Source organism: Trichoplusia ni, chromosome 4, assembly GCF_003590095.1.
Source record: "Trichoplusia ni isolate ovarian cell line Hi5 chromosome 4, tn1, whole genome shotgun sequence".
Lineage (NCBI taxonomy): Eukaryota > Metazoa > Arthropoda > Insecta > Lepidoptera > Noctuidae > Trichoplusia > Trichoplusia ni.
The window spans coordinates 4,797,297-4,817,932 of NC_039481.1; the positions used below are offsets into that span (position 1 = coordinate 4,797,297).

Here is a 20,636-nt window from a genome sequence, read left to right on the forward strand (position 1 = left end):
CCATTACTATTTCCCGTTTGTGTTGAAGGTTTTACAGTAACCTTAGGCTTTAAATTGCTTGCCTAATTAAATCTGGAATAGAGACAATAACTGTATTTGTTTTTAGTAAGGCTTTTGAAGCCTGAACATTAACCTAAACGTCTGACTTACTTAGACAGAATTAACAATCTTGAGTTACTAAAACAGTATAGGGTCCACTGTTCAAAGAAAAGCCTTTCTCTGATCTTCTAACTAACCACGCAAAAAGTGGGGTGTTATAAGTTTGATCTGTCTGTAGCATAGCTTCCGAGCGGATTGAGTAATTTCGATTTAGTTTTTTTAGTATTATATATGGACTACGTACCATCTTTTATAAAGTTGTGGAGGGTGAAAATGAGTAAGAATATCTGTAATCTAGCAGTTGCCCGCGACTTCATCCGCGTGGTAAACAAACCCGTAGTAGGTACATCATTTTGTTCTTTGTCAATAGTATTAGCAGCGTACGCAGAAATAGGTTTTCGATTTTACACCTTTGGTTATATTATCGCAATTTTCTTACGGAACCCTAATATGTTTCAAAATAAATTATAGCCTATGTTCAGCGGGGATAATGTAGCTTCTCAACAGTGAAAAAAATTTTCGAATCGGTAGTAGTTTCGAAGCCTATTCGCGTCAAACAAACTAACAAACAATCAAATCTTTCCTCTTTTTTTTCTTGGACTCAAATAAGTATTGATGACTTAATCAAGACAGTTCTAAGTTTAATTTGATGAGAAAATTGGTAGTGAGTTGTCGACGGGGGTTTTTATATTTTTATCTTGTTGGGCAATAAAGTCGCTATGTCAGAATTTGATGATCTAGAATTGCAAGAAAACTAATTGTTCAAATGGTGACTGCTCTGCCTGCCTAATATCATGTTTTAAAGTGTTTGAGCAATTTGGCCAAGACTAGATTAAAATTATCAGAGTTACAGTTGTAGGAAACGTCTCTAGGATCTATTACAAACGCACAATATACTTGCTTAGGTACTCTATGTTAGATCATTTGAATCTTATTCCTCTACGCGGAACGGTAACTTATTGCTTGAGTGCCGGTCTGAGTTGCTAATTTAATGACATGGAATACGGCTGCATATTAAATGGGTTTCAAGGCAGCTTGGTTAGAATAGTTCTCATATTATAGTTTAGGTCTTTGGTTCGTGATCATAATTATTCAGATTACTCACCACAAAATTATGTATGTCCTGTAAATAACCACTAAAATTAAATTTCTGAGTAAATATTAAGTATTATATTATCGTGCAACCAGTAACTCCATCTATAGGTAACTTATAACAACTGCTCCTATGAAAGCTTTCATGTCCGCTCTTAGGCGGGCGGAAAATCTTGAGTTTCGAGAGAGGGCGGGCGCGTCGGCGGGCGGAACCAGAGGCTGCGCGCGCACCATTACATAACGGTAGCGGAGGCTTCTCGGGCGCGCGCAGCGGCGGGTGCGGGGCGCGGGGCGATCGATGCGCGCCCGGGGGGAGTCAGTCGAGCGGCGAGCGAGCGACATGGCGGCGCGCCCACCCCGCGCGGCGGCCCCGCGGCCCGGGCCGCGCGAGTAGGTCGCCATGCGCGATGCGGTATGAGGCAGCGCCGCGCCCGGCGGGCCGGCCCCCGCTAGCGGCGCCGCCCCCGCCATGCGAGCGCCGCCGCTGCTGCTGCTGCTGCTGATGGCGGCCGCGGGCCTGGCCGTGAGTCCGCTCGCGCGCCTCAACCCCTGGCTGAGCGCGTGCGACCTGGAGGAGGAGGACGCGGGCAGCGTGCGCGAGTGCGGGGGCGCGGCGTGCGGCGGCGGCGGCGGCGCGCCCGACGCGCTCACGAGGCGCGACGTGCCGCACCTGTGCGCGCTGGGTATCGGTGCACGCGCGCGGCGCCTCGCCGAGCTGCGGCTGCGCGCGTGCTGCGAGCGCTCACCCGCTTCCGCGCTGGACCGCGGCGCGCGCGCCGACGTGCTCGCCGGCGGGGATCGCTGCGAGCGCGCGCTGCACGACCTCCTCGGTCTCGACGCTATGGTTGCGCGCGTGCACTGCGATTTTGTCGACATCCTTAGACGTTACGACTGCGACCAGCCCTACTCCGTGCACACGTGTCACGAGTGCCAGGTGAGTGTCACCACCAAACGACACCGTGCTTTGAGAAGCTGTGAGTCTTTATACGTGTAGAAACGCTTACAGTCACAGTGCTCGTGGCAACAATAGTACCAATCAAACTACAATCATCGCCGACACGACCCAAGCCCTGGAAAGTTAAGTGTTTATGGTCAAAGCGAGAAACAAAACGCTTGATTGTGTTTGTTACCCCTTGGTAAATTATTCTAACATTATGCGGTGATCACCATTTATGTTCTGGCAATACAACGCATGTTTCATTTTAAATATGTATGAATGAGGTACCTGCATGCATATCTTATGTGATGGTCGACTATCATGAGCACATTGCGTGAACCCATTTCGATGGTGATTATATGCGTGTATCGATCTACTCGAGTAAGACTCGTCTCTTAAGTGTAGTACGGATAGCGCTGGTGTCAGTGTGGGTGATGGATCCGCCGCCCGACCATTTGTCAGCGCGCAGTGTGGGTGACAGGCGGCCGCAACCACGCCATTACTGACTGTTTGCCGGGACATAATACGACAACTAGACATTTAAAGTATTTTAAGTACGTACGAATGTACGTGAATTTAAGATAACAATATTTCGGCGACGATTTAACCACTGTCTTAAAAACTATTCATTTCAACTACTTTATTGTTTTGACACTACTCCAAATGGCTTTACGCATAGCTCCATCACTATATAATACAAATCAGTAGGTATAAAAACTCGTAATATCCGCTTCCTTTCACGACGCACGTCTAGATATAATACATGGTGTGTTAATGCAGGGTTAATGCGGGCGATAGACACACGCCCCCACTAGTGTAGTGCTTCAGAAAGAGGCTCGAACAAGGGTGAAGCTGGGTAATCCCTATCCGAGATAGCGCAGATAGGTATACCCGATAACGTCACACAAGACCGACCAATTAAATCCAGGGAATCGTAAATGATTGCCGTCATAAATGATTGGAATTGCCGATAAACGTTGGCTGTCACTGTATGACATCAATCCTTCAAGAAATAAATAACATTTTACGGAAACACTGATCACGTGTGCAAAGCGTTAAAGACCTACCTACTTTTTGGTAAACAGATTTAATCAATTCATCACAATAATTATACCACAACCTCTATTTGATGTAGTAAGCAACTGAAGAATCATTTGAAATGAAGAATATTAAGCTGAGAAGTTTCTCACCCATTCGTACGAAATTAAACTGAAATGTGAAGCGAGAATTTTGTCTACACATAAGCACCTGTAAATGTTGTTCAAGAATTAAAACCGAGGCTTAAGCGAGCCACAAACAAACATCAAACTTTAAAAAGCTTTTCTTTATTAAAATTTCGCTCGGCCGCTGTTGACTAAATTGCGCACTTTTTAAATATTCTCGCTTACCGTAATTAACTAATTAAAAAGTATGAATTAATCTTAATCCGAACACTTTTACAGATTAGAGGCCAGTTCATTTAACCTGTAATCTCGCTTTACTTTGAACATGCGGTCCTTTTCTGGATTATTTAACTCTAAAAGGTCTTCTGACTTTTTCACCAATTAATTATTAAGCTTAAAAAGCCGTTGATTCTTTTGAATAAAGACACACTGTATGAGTAGGATTTTTAATATATTATACAAGTGTGTGTCATTAACACTTTTGTTTAAGTAATTTTTCGATGAGTTGTCGATAAGAACAGGTAAATAAACAAGTTCCTCATTTCGAAGCTATCACTTCTAATATAACCTAAAACACATTATGAGAACTAAATGTATCATCATTTTCCCTTTACTTGAAGACTGCGACAATCAAGAGTTAAGCTTTTCACATTAGGCGAGCTAGCAGACTCCTTAAAGTTACGCAACGTTTTAACACCGGCAGCAAATATATTTGAGTCTAGAACAAACACATGCCCACTTCTATTTTAAAATTTTATTATTATTTTGTTGGTATTTGATTTGTTTATGTTATGTCATGAGTGCTGAAAAACAACTTGTTTAATATCTAAATGTTTTAATCATTGTATTTTATTGCTGTTTGCATTTGTTTTGATGAACTAAACATAGTTTGTAGCATTTTAGTACTTTTGTTCGCTTAACTGAGGTTCCATTTCTCAAAACGAATACATGGAACCCTTATAATATACATTTTCCGTTCGTCCTTTCGTCTGTCTTTTCATTCAAAACCCTTTTTCACACTGGGAGGTATCAAGCTATAATCTATACTAATATATAAAGCTGAAGAGTTTGTTTGAACACGCTAATCTCAGGAACTACTGGTTCAAATTGAAAAAATATTTTTGTGTTGTATAGACTATTCATCGAGGAAGGTTTTAGACTATATACCATCACGCTGCGACTAATAGGAGCGAAGATACAATGGAAAATGTGGAAAAACCAGGGCAGGTATAAATCATAACTTATATCTTCTAAAAACGCGGACGAAGTCGCGGGCACTAGCTAGTTTATATCATATTTACTAACGCCCACTGTATTTTGAATATAGCTTTTACTATTTTATGGTTTCAAGAGTAACCCTTTTCATGAATGAACTCTCCCTTTCACTCTACAATCACATGCATTAAACAAAAGAGAAAATAATTCGACATATGAAATACTATACGATAAAAAAATAAAAGCAAAAAACAGTGTATTCTACACACAACTGAGTTGGAAATCCGTAAGCTGAATTAAACGTTATTCACAGAATTCTATCGACAATTAACATGATATGTCCATAAACCATTCATGAATGGAAAGTGAATTCTGTAGTATTGATTTACTGTCGCTTTTTTATTTTGTTTAGTAGAAACCACTACAGCAGCTTTCGGAATCGCGTACTATGTTCTTTTTTCTACATAAATAGCCATCATCGGCCTAGCCTTTTCCCAACTATGTTGGGGTCGGCTACCAGTCTAACCGGTTTCAGCTAAGTACCAGTATTTTACAAGGAGCGATTGCCTATCTGACCTACTCAACCCAGTTACCTGGGCAACACGATACCCTTTTAGATTTGATTGAACCGGACTGTCAAAGATGTAGGAATAACAGCCGGGACCCACAATTTAACGTGCCTACCGAAACACGGAGGAACTCGTTATGACAAAGATGGTCACCCATCTACGGACCAACCGCGTCAAGCATAGCTTAACCTGTGATCGATTCACTTATGCGGTTATAGCTTAGCCACGAGCTCATAAATAGCCACTAAGTTACAAAATATTTCTGAATTGGATTTCTATTTTTTAATTCAAATTTCGTTCTTCTTCTTTTTTCTTATCGCTGTGTTGATTTACACCTTGGTGTCAAAGTTTAAGAGACCCGTAGGATGGAACGTGGCTTGAAAACACCTTTGAAAAATTAAAGATACCTATGCCAGTTTCCTCTCCATGTTTTCCTTTATCATTTTTACCAAGTGATGCCATACTTGTAAACCGCTGATGAATCCGAGAAGACATTTGCGCGTGCACTTATTCCTGTCCAATACCACATCACTAGCTTCATATTCAATATCCTTAATATAAGAGTTCTAGTTTACATTCCTGTAAGTCCTTTTATCACAGAATCTCTCAGTCACATTATATCTCGTTGACTCCTTAGCGCATTGTCCAACGATGTCTTTATTTTCTTTTTATATTACGTTTATTATGATAGGGTTGTCAAAGGATTACCTGGCGGTGGCGTGTCGGTAGCCATTTCCTACGAACGACGTCACCTGCAGTTGAAACATCTGAAAGCTTTCAACCGTTTGCCACTCCGTTAACCCCACCTATTTTTATTGGTTTATAAGGAAGTGGATAGGCTATTACATTATACATTTTAATTTATAAATTTCTTTGTTTTCTTCAGACTCTTAACTACTATCTTAATACCTATATTTGTGAAAATTCAGCAATTTAAGTTCGAAAAACGTAACCGGATTATTATAAAATAATCTTTAAGACGAATTCGTGGACAAGCGATATTCTTCCACCTACATCCTTGAAATGTAGATTGGAATATATGCCACAGACTTTATAATGAATCACATGGAGCTCGGACATATTTCTATCTTAAGCATTAGCAGTAGACAATATGTCACTTGTAGTATTTGTGAAAGTAGTAAACTGAAATGCTACCAATAATCACAATATTGAAATTCGCCATCATATCTCTTCTATTCGAAATACGAACGAGCCATAGACGGTTTCTTACCACTCACCCTTTACCGACTTCTCGCCAGGTATCGTAAGCACAATCCAAACGTAACTGAGCGCATCGGCACGAACGGATGCGTTCCAAATTGTAGCGTGGAGTATGCTCGCGGATGCTCGAATCAAGCGAAGGGTGAAATCGGTATCCACGCTCGCGTTTTCCGCGATAAAGCATGCGGTGCGGTACGGTACGGAAGAGCATTTTCCGAAGTCAATCTCGTCATCTTTTGCAGCAATTCAAGTCATGTTGACGTATCGTTATAGAACGTCGGCGACAGCTGCCGGGGGCAGGTGACTCCCGACCGAAAGTAGGCTTCTTATACCCGCGCTACCAAAGTAAAGGCATTATATAATGTAGCTGTACTGTAGTAGATATCTAAGGAAACGATTATTAATACCTTCATGAATATGCTTATAAATGAATAAGCTTCCCTCCGCAGTTCTGATCGCGTGAAAACCATTCACAGTTTTCAGTCAATAAAAAAAAAGTAAGTCGCATTTTTTATACTTCCTCTTTTTTCAAATTTTTCAATCTTTACACAAATCGTATTAGCGGATAACATTTTTCGTTCATCTTTTTAATAAAAATAGGGCTAACCAGTTAGTGTTTAAAGGTGTTGCCAAATTTTTGTCACAAGAACACACCTCATCGTTCCCGCTTGACATATATTATGATGTACATATAATAATATCTGTGAGGCACGTTTCTCTGCATAATGATACTTTCTAAAATCGTTAACGCCAGGAGAACATTTGGGCCGGGACCCTTAAGATTGAGATAGGATGGAATGGTTTACTGCTTTGGGGAAAGCCGCACTTACACATAAGCTCTTGGTAGGCCGGTCTTGTAGTTACCGTGTACATAATCTTTAAATTTATAATCATTACAATGTAATGGATAGGTGTCGAACTTGAAGCATGGTTAAAAGGAGCGCTGTTGCTTTTGTATGCTCATATTTTGACATTACATTTCATTTCTTATTTTGTAAATAAAATATTGTCAGTCACGTAATCGTTCTAGCAACTGAAAACGACTGAATCACTCACACGTCATCACCTCAGATGATGACGTGTGTTGACGTCTATTGATCTATTGATAAATGAACTTGTCGATCATTAAAATCTTACTTATTATTCAGATAAAATAATTTAAATATGATGATAAAAGATACAGAGTTGTAATTCACAAACTTTATGGTATAGCCTGTTTTATAAACATCAATTGCCTTCTAATTGATTTCCTTGCTATCGATCTAACTAGTTCCCTAAGACACATATCTCAATTTCCTATATTTGTTAATCCTATATGATAATGTGTGTTTTCCTTAATATAATGTAACATGTCACTGCCGTAATCCGCCCCCAGTAATCACGAGCAGAGTGTGCCCATTCTCCACCCATTGTTTTGACACTAATGATTTATTTAGTGTGAAGTTCCTTAATCCATTTGTTCCATTTGCTATTCATACTGTTTTGATATATAGTCGTATGTTGGTCCCACTCAATAATTCAGTTGTATTGTAATCTAGTTATAATTACATGGCCTTTTCATATTTTTTTCTTTTTTCATATATAATTTAACTTATAATTTTATAACTTCCTCCTTTTAACCAAAGATATATTATGAATTCTTAACTAGAAAAAGCATTGCGGTCTTTTAAAAAAAAATATCCAAATAATATTTCGTATCGACACAATTGGTTCCTTGACTAAATAACTAATTAGTTGGGCACATAAAAGGCCTAAATTGATACAGTAAGTTATTATCTAGTGTGACGTTACAAATCATCAGTCCAATTTTTGACCGATAGTTGGCGTTATTAGGCATTTACCTTACCCCGTAATTATTGTTGATACCTGCTAAATACCTGATTTATTACCAAGTATACAATTCTTCTAGTGAATAAATTGTTTTCAAAAATAAGGTAGCATTTTTCTCTTGCAAAAATGTTTATTCTGTCACATGTTGGCTTTCTATTTTCAATATTCGTGAATCGCAAGTTAGCATTTTTAGTTTTAACCGGTCAGCATTTTCTATTCCAATGTCTAACGAAAAACGCTGCAATTTCGCTGTTGTTCTGTGCCCTATGTACAATATGACAACGACGAAATGGCAGCATTTTTAAAGTGTTAATAATTGGCAAAGGTTGGTTTAAAAAAAAAAAGTTTTTACAATTTTAATGGATTTTGACACTTGTCTTTTTTCCACCATAAACAATCGAATGTAGTTAGAACACTCTATATGACGGACAGTTCATTTTATTGTCATCATTGTTCATTCATAAATCTCTATAATTGTTCTGTTGGTATATGTCATAACATGAGCGATTTGTCTATAAATACTTTGATCCTTCGAATGTTCAGTGCACTGAATATAATACCAGTATGGTCAAGGAAGATTATAGTAGAATATGTTTCGGCAAATATTATTGTCTATTTTTACATAATAGTAATAAACAAACTAAAACAATAGAATTAAAGAATGAATATTAACAATAATAATTCAAATATTATAATAGTAATATTATTGAGTATGTAGAAGATATATACGGCTGTATGCCGTGTATGGCTCTGTGACGCTTCCACGACCATTTCAATGTGACTTTAAAATGTGGAAATGCGACCCTCTGTTTATGGCCTGTGCAGCTAGAGTCACTACTGTAACGTTTTAAAAGTGCCTGAAAAACGGCTTATTTGCAATAAAAACTTTTGGTTTTGATTTTGAACCACTTACTAATTGTTGAAGTCGGTTAAACAAGGCCTGGTCCATTGACGTACTATAAATAATCTGAATCGTTGAATGCAATATGCGAAATAACCTTCTTTACGTTCTACTTTAACGTATAATTTCTGTCACATAGTAGTACTTTTACCCTTTCATGAATCTAAGCAAACATTCATAAAAATCTTGAGGAAATCCCTTATAAATAGTTCCATAATAATTGAATTGTTGTAGTATTTGATATGTGTCATGTGACGTCCGCGTCGCGTCCGTGCCTCGACGGAAACGGCAGTTGTTAAGTTGTATGCAAGGGGCGGATACCTTTTGTCGACCGTCTTCACTCCAACAATGAACGATACAGGTCTTTTTCAAACATTCTCAGTTTATTCATATTTTTAGTTTTGAAAAACTGTATTTTGTATCGATTTTTTAGAGCATTTTTGTTAGCATCTGTTTGTTGCATTTAACAGCCTTATCTATGTGCTTAGTACATAATATGGGTTTTTCTATATTTTTTTGTCATAAACTGTTGACTCAACTGCCTAATTCATTTATTTCAAAATATGAAAACAGTATTTTTCTATTAGTACTTTTCGAACAGACAAGAATACTCCGTGAATCTAGACCAAAGCTCCCAACTGCTCAGTATTTAATTGAGACTAGCTTGCAGACTCGATACTTGTATACATTCATAACGTTAGATATAGATAAGTCGTCTCGAGTGCCGAAATCACCTAAAAGCAAAGTACGGTCGCGGGGGCCGGCTCCGAATGAAGTTTCATTCAAAAACATGCCTTGGATTGAGGTTAAGTGGCACTGCGCATGCGTGCGGGCCGCGCATGCGCCCTGCGACACTCTCGCAATGATTTCACCTACCTTCCGTAGCATTTTGAATTTTACATATGTTCAGTCTTGTCACAAATATCGCCAATTTGTCTTTAATATAATTTGTGTTACTACGTTAGCTTAAGCGGAGTATTAGTATAAGTCTCTCCTTGAATAGCCGGCGACTTTACTTCAGGCGCTTGCGTGATATTGCTGAGTGGATTTGATAAATATGGACTTTAACTTTTAGTGGTATACCATGATTCACCATGCTACTCATAGTTAATACGAAAGTCATGGCATCATTTCAGATTATGGCCAATGTATCATCAATTTAAAATGATTAAATCTTTTGGTTAGCTTCTATTTAAAAAAATCCTGACCTGAGGCTTATTATCCGACGTTACATTTTATAGAAACACAACAAACGAATATTTAAAACAATTAGTCGTAGACATTTTACAAGACTAAGTGTTACTATTTCCTAGACAAAGGGAACGGTAGTAGAATTACAGTTTCAAGCCTTCAGCAGGGAAGATTGTGTGGAGCTTTAATTAGAATTTGCGCTTATGTAATCAGATTTTACTTTAATCTACTAAATGAGTGATGAATGGAAGATTTGCATTCTCAAAATGTTTTAAATAGAGAACAAGGACCTTACCTTACCTTTTTGTTATATTTTTTAACCAAATTTTTGTACATACGTAATTAATTTCCAATCGTATTTTAATGTTTAGAATTGCATGTTATATTCGCTTAAGCCCAAATACATGTATTTTGTCTTAACTCAAACTAGACGATTTGCTTCTAGCCTGTATGCTCTAAAGAAATAATTTTGTAGACATAATCTATGCTGACTTTCAAAAAGCTTCTAGTTTAACTAACAGCGAAATAAACGACAATACACCATTTAACATTGACAACAAACCCAAATAGACACGATTCACAGACAAGAAACACGAGATGTCATTGTCACACAACATTTGTCTCCACTCTGCGCCGACAGGTACTGGCTGGCTTCTGAACTACCATTAAATATGTAAATCACTCGTTCCGAAATAAAACCTTTGCGACAGACCTTTATAGATCCAGCAAAATCAGATTCACTTGGGGCAAGTTTTTTAAGAGGGTGCTCCATATTTTTTTTGATGTTTTAAAACGAATTTTGACGTATTACTTCAGATGTAATTATACCCTTTTCAATAAGGAGAAAATTATGTTATGTACGCATTAATGGTCGTCATGGAAAAAATCGGAAACTTTTGAGTGATTTTTTGTTGAGGCGATTTTCGGTATGTACCCTATTTTCGTATTAGTGAAGTCTATGGTGTAATTGGCGTGTAGGAAGGACTACAGTGGGTGAAATTTTCCTGTTAGTGGTTCGGTGATGAAGTCGGGCCGGAGCTGGCTGTCTCCGCGGCGCGCGGCGGCGCCCTGACCTACTTGCATTACGACCCACATTTACACACACATTCGGGAATTTTAATATGACTTGTCGCCATTGAGTGTGACTCGTATTAAAAAAGTAATATGCGATAACACGATAGTGTCGAATACTATTATTATATTTGCTGACCGTGCATTACAGGCCAGATTTTGTCAAGTTTTCTCTACTGACACTTGACAGTGTTACTACGTGGCCATAATCAGTCTAATGTTATTAATGCGGAAGTATCTGATGATGTGCTTCACACTCAAAGGAATTGGCTAGAAAATAGTTGATACTCAAGTTTGACACATATCCTCTTTTTATCCAAAATCCGACATCCACGCGGGCGAAGTCGCAGGCAAAGCTACTTACGAGAGGATTCGTACAAAAAAATGAATATAGTATATTGTATAACAGAAGTTGTTAATAAAGACAAGTTTCGTAGTTACGCAAATGGTAAAGTAGCTCTTCTTGAATGTGAAGTGAAGAGTCACTCTGGGCTTGTTTGCATATGCGAGCATAGGGCAACTTCGCCACAAATTAGTGCTCTTGTAATAGTTGGGGTTAAAATATTAACGTTATACGTCTACCGTTGCCAACTCACTCACACAGACATAACATACATTACTTGAACAAATACCTGTGTCAATATTGAACGGAATAGGAGTGTGTGAGAGCATTAACTTATGGACCATGCAGTCGTGTAGGACGGCCATTACTGCTATTGTATTCTTCCTTTCCTTCTAGCGAATGTTTTTATAAAATAATTTAGTTGGAAACAAATTGTAACAGTTCAGGTTACAAATTGATCAGTCGACAATTATGTTTTAATGAGGTTTGGAGATCGAGGTTGCTAAATGTCAGATAGAAAGTAACTTTGGCTCTCTTTCGTTGTATCATACCTGTTTTATTAAATTACTAAGGCCATAATTCTTTGAGATAGATATAATATTATTTATTTACTAAATATTTTATCATTCTGAAACCCTAATACCTGCACTAAATACCACTGAACCTAATGGTTCAACTTATCCTGGTTTTACAAGAATAGGCAGATCGAACATCGATACTTGACTTCTACATCACCATTTTTGGCTTCCAATGGCTGGTTAGAGCTCGAAAATCTGTTCGACAGAACCAATAGAGGGGTGGGAATGTAAATAATCCCGTAGTTTGTCGCCAGTTGTGATTCCCGCGATGCAGACCCCGGCGGAGCGGTGACAGGCCCCGGACTGCGTCAACGCGTTTACATAGTCATGTTTTATTAATGCGATGCATAAATTACTTTGTGCAACGCTCGTTTAGTGCTCAGGAAATTACCGAGCCTTCGTCTTAGTGGAATACTTTGGAAGGTTTCCATATTGAGACGAGACCGCGCCGCTTGATTGTTAATTTAAACTGTGAGGCTTCCCGCATGGGATACGGGTAACTATGTTAGATGTCTTTTAGCTAGGCATCTTGTATTTGTAGGGATTGATATTGTTGTGGTTTCGTATTGTTCTGGTACAGTGTTTGTTAGTGACTTGTTTTAAAATGAAATTACACTTGAAGCGACTTATTAAAAAAGTTATTATTAGTGCTAACTTGCTAAGTATAGCAGTCAATGGGATGAGAGAGTAAACAATGCAGTTTATTTTGAAGACGCGTGTGTACGAGAGTCGAGCGTGGGCGTCGTGTCAGTGTGCGATGCGTTTACAACGTTACGATAACGAGAACTGAAGCACGGAGCGCTTCTGCGAAATACTACGATAAATCAATATACGAGTAAATACCGGACACCGCCGGACCTTGATACACCGACACACACATGCATATGCACTGAGTTCAAGGACACCCTCTACTACAATCTTGTCACAACAAAATATTACGTCAGCGCCACATAAAACGTTATCCTTTACAACATACGTAGATAATTAAATTGATCAGTTTAAACGAGTAAATATTGTTCCTAGTCTGCAAACAACATCGATCCACGCATGACTTACACTAACTAACACAGTCAACACTGTTTCAATTCCATTAATTTCAGTAATGCCATTTCAACAAACGATCTTCATAATAACTTTCAAGGTTTAAGTAGTTTGCACATTTTTCGGTAATCATTTCGCAGAACCCTAAAAAGTTTACGTCGAAAACAAAGGCTAACAGAGCTGTATGTAACACGAGCTAAGTCGCCGAAAGTTGCTCGTTATAATTAGAGGATGGTAGGTCGCGAAAATTAATACCCTCTCTCTTTTTGTGGCGGCCGCGAGCTGCGGGCGAGTGAGGCCGGCATGAAACGAACACGTTTCCTCGCATCATTGTTGTGTTTAATTAACGCGGCCACAGAAAATTGCAACATATTATGTAACATATCTATAATATGTTGCACTGATGTTGTGTTCAGAATGTTTCAGTGTTACCTTCGAGAGTTTTTAAGCAAGGTTAAGTGTACCGCATTCTACGAACATTATATTGTAGCAGCTTTCGTAGCGCCTCGTAGCTGTGTGTAGGAGGTGATTCACGATGCATTTTATCTATACGTTCTTGAAGTTATATATTCGATTTTACATTCAGTATATGCTGTTCATATAGTGTGGGTCCCTAGTAGCGTAGTGCAGATAGTAAATCAAAATATTTGCAACAAATTTTATAAACGGCGGCCTGGAGGATGCTGTACTGATAAAATATAATTGCTTATATTTTCCGTGGCAAGCGATATGTGAAAATTGGTAGCGCCGGTCCCGGGCAGGGTAAAAACGAAGCAATTATGTAACGACGTCAGCGAATTAGTGTTTCTGTTGGCTCGGAGCCAAGTGCAGGCGGTGCAGGCGCGGGCCGCGCGGGCCGGACTGCGGCGCGCCGCGACACCGCCCGGCTCACCGATGTTGATCAAATAAAGATTTTGTACTATTTATGTGGTGTTGCGGCCAGCCTTCGTGAGTAATGTTGGCTGGTCGCTTAGAGCTATATTAGGACTTTCTCTGCTTTAATTATGAGTTATTATAGAAATAAATCAAGTACCTACTCTCCTACTCTACTAACCTATCTAGATGTCTGATATTTTTCTTAGTTGAACTAAGTTTTATCTACTTGTTATCTGTCCAACAGAGTTTCAAAAATCATTATCCTACTAAAGGTTCTCATATCTAGCACAGTTTTCTGCTTAACAACAACGTTGTAATACACACGGCTACATCCTTGCTTACCCCTTAGAAACAGCGCGATATATCGCATTTCCCGCGGACTCTACCTAATATATATCGCTGTAAATTATTTGATCCAATTAATACATCGGTGTTTGTTATGTAACCGTTTTGTTCCCCAATAACTGAACTTTACTACGTTCTTTCACAAAGCCCGCATGAAATACAGCAACGATTTTGCCGAGATGAATGCAATTTGTTAATGAACGCGTAGTTTTTAAAGTTGCGCGATGTAAAGGGAATCCCGGAATTTTTGTTCATAAAATTGTTGTATAGAATTCGAGTTTCATTCTCAGTTTTTTTTGTTTTATTTTGTAGGCTGTGAAGGTTTGGACGAGTGCCCGATAAACGGCAGGAGGCTCGGCTCGTATTTTATGAGGCTCAGTACCATGACTGCCGGAATAGTCTTGACTAGTAAATCTGTTGATTGTTGGTTTTGATAGTAAAGTGCTAGTACGTTAAGATCCGTTTTTATTTGATAAAATTGATTTCGTGTCCTCGCTGGGCTACACTCTTATCACAACGTGTTTTTTCTACAATTGTTAGTCTAATGATATTTTACGAACATATAAGAAGAATTAGCCAGCATTTAACTCAGTTTAATTCTTGATTGAAAACAAATCGTTTGACTCAAACATCAGACAAGTACCTTAACAAAACTAAGTGAAATTATTTACAGAAACAACCCGTGACTAAAATACCTTACCCCAGTTTGTATTGTTCCGTCATCATTGACTTCACCGTAGTATAAAATGCTGTGTATTAGAAAGTATTGGGTCGCGTGCAGTAATACAGGCACACGGCAACGAGGTAGATTGATCCGTGTACCTACATATACAAACCGACTGTTGATGTTACGTATATGAAGGCTTTTATCGGTCTTCGTTAGTATCCATATTTCCAATGTTCTTTTAGATTAATTTTTTATTTCGGTTTGGTATCTTTACTGTATTTTGAATGCATATTTATTGATCAACTTTTGCATTTCAAAATCTTATTTTGCGCTTTATTTTTCGCCACAAGCTTTCCACTTTTTTATAGTGATTCTAAGTATTCCAAACTACAAAATTAACTTTGTCAAATAACTTTAAAATCTTATCATTATAATATTTGAAAAAAAAAATACTTCTACGGATTTTATCGCGGTTTAATTTTAAATTTTAGTTCCCGACGTTTCGACCCCTTTGCAGGTATCATGGTGACGGGCAGACTGCGGTAAAATCCGTAAAAGTTTTTTTATATCAATGTCTAACATTCGCGTAAACCTAAGAAACCACTATTATAATATTTGTTCTCAAAACCAATACTCAGCTCAATTTTTCCTATTTAACAAAAGGCCTACATATGCTATGAATGAATCGAGTAGTCGACTAGAGCGGTAATGTACGACGTACAACATACAGCTACATACAGCCGGCGTGTGGCGCTCCTCTAATTGGTAGCGTAATGTACCAAACCATGTGTAATGTCAACATAATTGGAACAGCCCACTTTTGCCATACACTGATTATTGAGGTATGCTCGCCCGCACACGCCTCTCCCATTATGAGGTTTAAGAATGCTCTAGTGATTTTATTGGGTTCTCTTTCATTCGTATTCGTGTACTTGTAGGCTTTGAATACGATCTTCTTACTAATCGTATCTGTTTTGTTCCTTAATTGATGAAACGTAAATATATAAAAAGTATTGTTTGTTCAAATTAGTAGGTCTTAAACAAGCGCTGATGAAATGCCAATCAAAATTACTGACTCGTAAGTGCGCGGTTCAAAAATGTCTTTTCCTTGGCATGCAAGAACATCTATACATATGTTACTCCGAGTTAGAAAATGAACCCAGGCTTAGCCTGTACTCTGATTTCCTTACGGGTACGGATTTAAATAAATACTGTAAAAATCCAAAACGTTATGGTAATTGTGAGGGGCTATCTCTGTCGTCAGGTCGTAATAAAAGTCGTGTTAAACTTGAAAGGTTTCATTGATCTTTGTTCTCACTCTGATGAGGGAATTGATTCTGTCTTTAAATCAGAGATTATTGTCGCAGTTCTATGATCTATGGGTAAAAATACATAAGGCAAGCTTACGAATAATAAGGAAAGAAAAGGCTGTACACTTTTTGTAACTAGTTAATTTTCATTAGATAATATTTCCTGCAAAATATAGGTACAGTTTGTAAGTCATTACTGTAGGTATCAATTTCCAGGCGCTGCTTGAGAATGATGAGTGCTAGATGGAGTATGGCGAGTAGTGTTCGCGGCGGTGTGGGCGTGTGGCGCGTGGCTCGCCCGCTACTCGTGCACGCGCCACTTCTTCACGGTAAAAGAAACACTTGAAATTCGTCTACGTCGTTCGCCGCTCGCCTCGCCTACTTTACTCCGGGCCCCGTTCAATTTACAGCGAACTCAAGTTAGCTAGTCACTTAGTCAGTTCGATTTTTCTAACAAACTTACATCGCTCAGTGACAGTCATTCTCTCGTTAATAGGATATGTACTACTACGTCGTGTTCGAGCTAACGGCATTATTTCATTCAATGAGTGCTCGTCGCCCTCGATGTTAATTAACAGCGACTGATGCTGCATTGTATCGAGTAAGGAGGTTTCGATTCAACTGGTATTGTCATTGGCCATAACGAAGCAAACAGAAGCTAACCAATTAACATGATAGCGTTAGGAGAATAAAACAATTACCAAACACCTTTTATGTTCACGATGCTGTTTACGCTAATGCTAATGAAACCTACCTGTTACAAATAACTGCTCTAACGTTGGAATAAATTCCTTTGTAATCCAATTTCAATGTTAAGGATCGGCTAATAAAGTAACAGCGTACGTTTATTGAAGTCTGCTTTTATTGAATAGTCGGGAATTAAACATGCAATAGCGGACTATGTGTGCGTTTCCCCCGTTTCGCACTTTACCGGTAACATTAAATAGGCCATCGTTCTGTTTGAGTTGAAATCATAAAAGTTGTTCTCGTCTATTAATCCGTGGAGCGGGTGTGGGCGCGGGCGCGCGGGGGCCGGGTGGCGCCGATCAAACAGGCCGGGGAATCAATATGGCCGCCGCCCAGCTGATCCGTGACCTCCGCAGCCCGCGGCGCCCCCCTCCCCGCCGCTCGCGCCCCACACCCCCGCCGCCGCCCTCTCGCCGTCCGCTAACTTGACGGTTCTCCTTGCAAGTTTTCTCATGACGATCTCGATGTTGCTCACTGACTATGCTTATACCGCACTTATACCCTCTTATTATTTTTCTGCCTAACTCAGGGAATTAATTAGTGTCAGTCAAATTTATATATTCCGCATCATTACCGGCCATATTATTTTTCAGTGCTATACTGAAGTTGTATGCAACGATATCACCTTAGAAGGAAACGTGGTTTAACTAATGAAAAAAAATAATCTATTTTTTGTTGTGAAGCTTAGGGATTAGTGATTAAATTTGTGGTTACTAATAGGTCGAAATGGTAGACAAACAAACGCTAATGATGACAAATTACGTGATCTCTCCAAAACCTATATCATTTGTAATACATATATTTTAAAGCATAAGTTTAGTTGCAAAAAGAAAAGATCAAGCAATTATCTTTATTCGAAAAATCTGAAGCGATTGCTTCGATTTGATACGGAGACGTCCAGTCGTAGGCGGCTACGACGATGTCTACGCCGCGCATTGAATGACAGGATTTTGTCGCTACGGGACGGGAACCTCGAGTGTGTCTCGTAGCGTGGCCATTCCTGATTAGGATTTTTAATACCGTAGTTGTTGCACTTTTTATAAGGTAGGCTATTGTGAAAATTTAGATAGGTGAATAATGTAGGTATAAAGAATCTGTGTATGTAATTTTCTTTGGGTATATATCCCTATGTCTGTAGTAGTCTGTCTCGAGTCCCGTGATTTGACGGGAGGCAATAATGAATGAGTGTTTAAGTGTAAGACGATTAACAAGGTTAGTTTGTAAAGTGCGGTTAATTAAAAGTTATGACCGAAACGGACAGCGGCTGCATCGCGCCTTCACCGTCCGCCTCGCCAGAGTACTAAAACTTGGCTTTTCATGACGACAGCGCGTCTTCGTGACTAAGAGATTTTGAAGTGCATTAGATGTTTATTAATCGCTTTGTTTGATTTAAATTAATAATCCATAATCAGTAACTTCTTGACACTTTACAAATGTGCACAGTCAATTTGTGCAAATGCAAACTAATTTTACGCAATTATGGAGTGTTTGAGATTGTAACGTAGGAAATCTTACCGAAAATTAACCTGTTGTGAAGACTTGTCTTCGTTTTGTTTTGAAATCACCTTTCAGTAGTTCAATTAAAGTTCATTATTGTCAAATACCTACTAAGCTACTGGTCGACGCGACGTCCGTTTGTAGGCGTAATTAAAAGACTTTTGTTCTATTAGTATCGGACAATAAGTCAGCAAACACAGCGGACATGAATACGGAAGGCCTGGCGTTATCTCCCCGCCTAACACTTCCACTCGGGTTCAACACCGAGTTCACTTTACCAACTTCAAATCACCGACGCTTTTAACTCTTATCACTATTTGTAACTTTTAAAATTGATGTTTTTCTTTCCATTCAGTTGACGACTTAAGTTCTGAAATGTGTTTCCAAGCGGAATAAAAATCGTTTAACGATTGTTGGCACAGTTAGATAAAAGCATGTTCTTGCTTACTTTGAAGCCACATTCTTTCTATTTTTATTGGATAGCGGTTCGACGGCTCTCGTCTGTTTTCTATTCAAGATTGTTAATATGCGTCATTAAACACAAAGAGATATAGGTGAAGAGGATTTTCATTTTAAATGTGGATATCGGATGGTGGAACGATCAGAAAAGATCTGAGGCGGTCGTGTGAGACGTCTCAATGGATTGAATTACGCGGGATTGTGGGTAATCGATATGCTACCTATTTATTACGGTGATTGTGAGTGGTGTGTGCGTGTGTGCGTGCTGCGTCGGGACGCTCCCAGGGGACTTGTGTGTGCCTTACTACACGTGCCCGCTAGTGTCCGGTTAGCGTTTCGGTGGTTAAACCGGTGATCTAGAGCTGATTTTATTTTCACTGTCTGGTATTTTTGAAATGTTATCGCATAGGTACATGAATAGTATAAGCGGTATAAGGTACTTATTGTTAATTTATCTCAAACTTGTTTTTTATACTTGTTTAAAGCACTCACAAGATTTCATTAAATTAAGGTAGGTATATGACAGAAACAATTCTGTTTTCGTATTCGTGGCTTATAAATGAATCATCATAATATCTATTATTCCAATCAAAATCTTTGCACGTTCTACGTAAGAAACAGATTCACACAGCCGTGATTTGCGGCAAGGCACCACCGCCGTCCTTAGTTAACTTGAAATTCTCTTGAAGCGAAGCGAAGCAGCGAACGGTTTAAATGCAAATAAGATTACAATTAGATATTTAGATCCCCTCACAACCCACTTATTTTGAAACAAGGTTTTTAATACCGGCCTTGTTTAATTAAGTATTTAATAGACGATACTGACAAACAAGGGTTTCTGAAACATCGACTTGTTTAACTGGGCATACTCAAATCTCAATTCCTTAACCAATGAGATCTCATTGTGATTATCAGTTATGGCGTGATACAGTAAAAAGCAATTAGCAGCTGTGTCGCTTGTCGGTGTTGTGAGGTCGTCGCGAGTCGCGAGGTAATGTCGATACGCCGCCATCGTGAAGTGCGCTGACTGCGGCGCGGAGCCCTCGTCTCGTAATAACCATGAAGTTCACTCGAGGCACAATGCCGCACCCGGATTACTCGTCAAACATCTCGAGATGTCGAAATTCATAAAACTCACCTTTTTGGTGTACTCGGGAGGTTCTCGCGATGTACTCGACGTCCTCAGCCGAATTGATTCCCACCCTTGTTTTGTGTTTATTGCTGTTTGTGATGCCGGAGCGATACGTGGGTGATAATGATGGACGGCTTATTTTAGATATTTTGTTTTTAGATTTGTTTTACGTTGGAGTTTATACATAGTTTAATTATTGACGATTGAATTTATTAGTAACAATGGTTGAATTATGTTGTAACTTATAGGTAGTTCTATTATATTTTAATTTATTATTTACCTGGGTCTAAACAATATGAAGTCCCCCACTGTTACTCCAAATTAAACACAGAACAGAATGTTGCTATACAAA

The 20,636-nt window shown here is 38.9% G+C and overlaps 1 protein-coding gene across 1 annotated transcript in view; it reads left to right on the forward strand.

The window, feature by feature from the left end:
* Positions 1 to 1,951: 1,951 nt before the first annotated feature.
* The window catches only part of LOC113492651, a 45,636-nt gene continuing 26,951 nt past the window's right edge, over positions 1,952 to 20,636 (forward strand). The window contains exon 1 of the mRNA XM_026870235.1: positions 1,952 to 2,125. Within this exon, the coding sequence (XP_026726036.1) occupies positions 2,033 to 2,125 (93 nt within the window). The 5' untranslated portion in view covers positions 1,952 to 2,032. The remainder of the gene's footprint in view (positions 2,126 to 20,636) is intronic.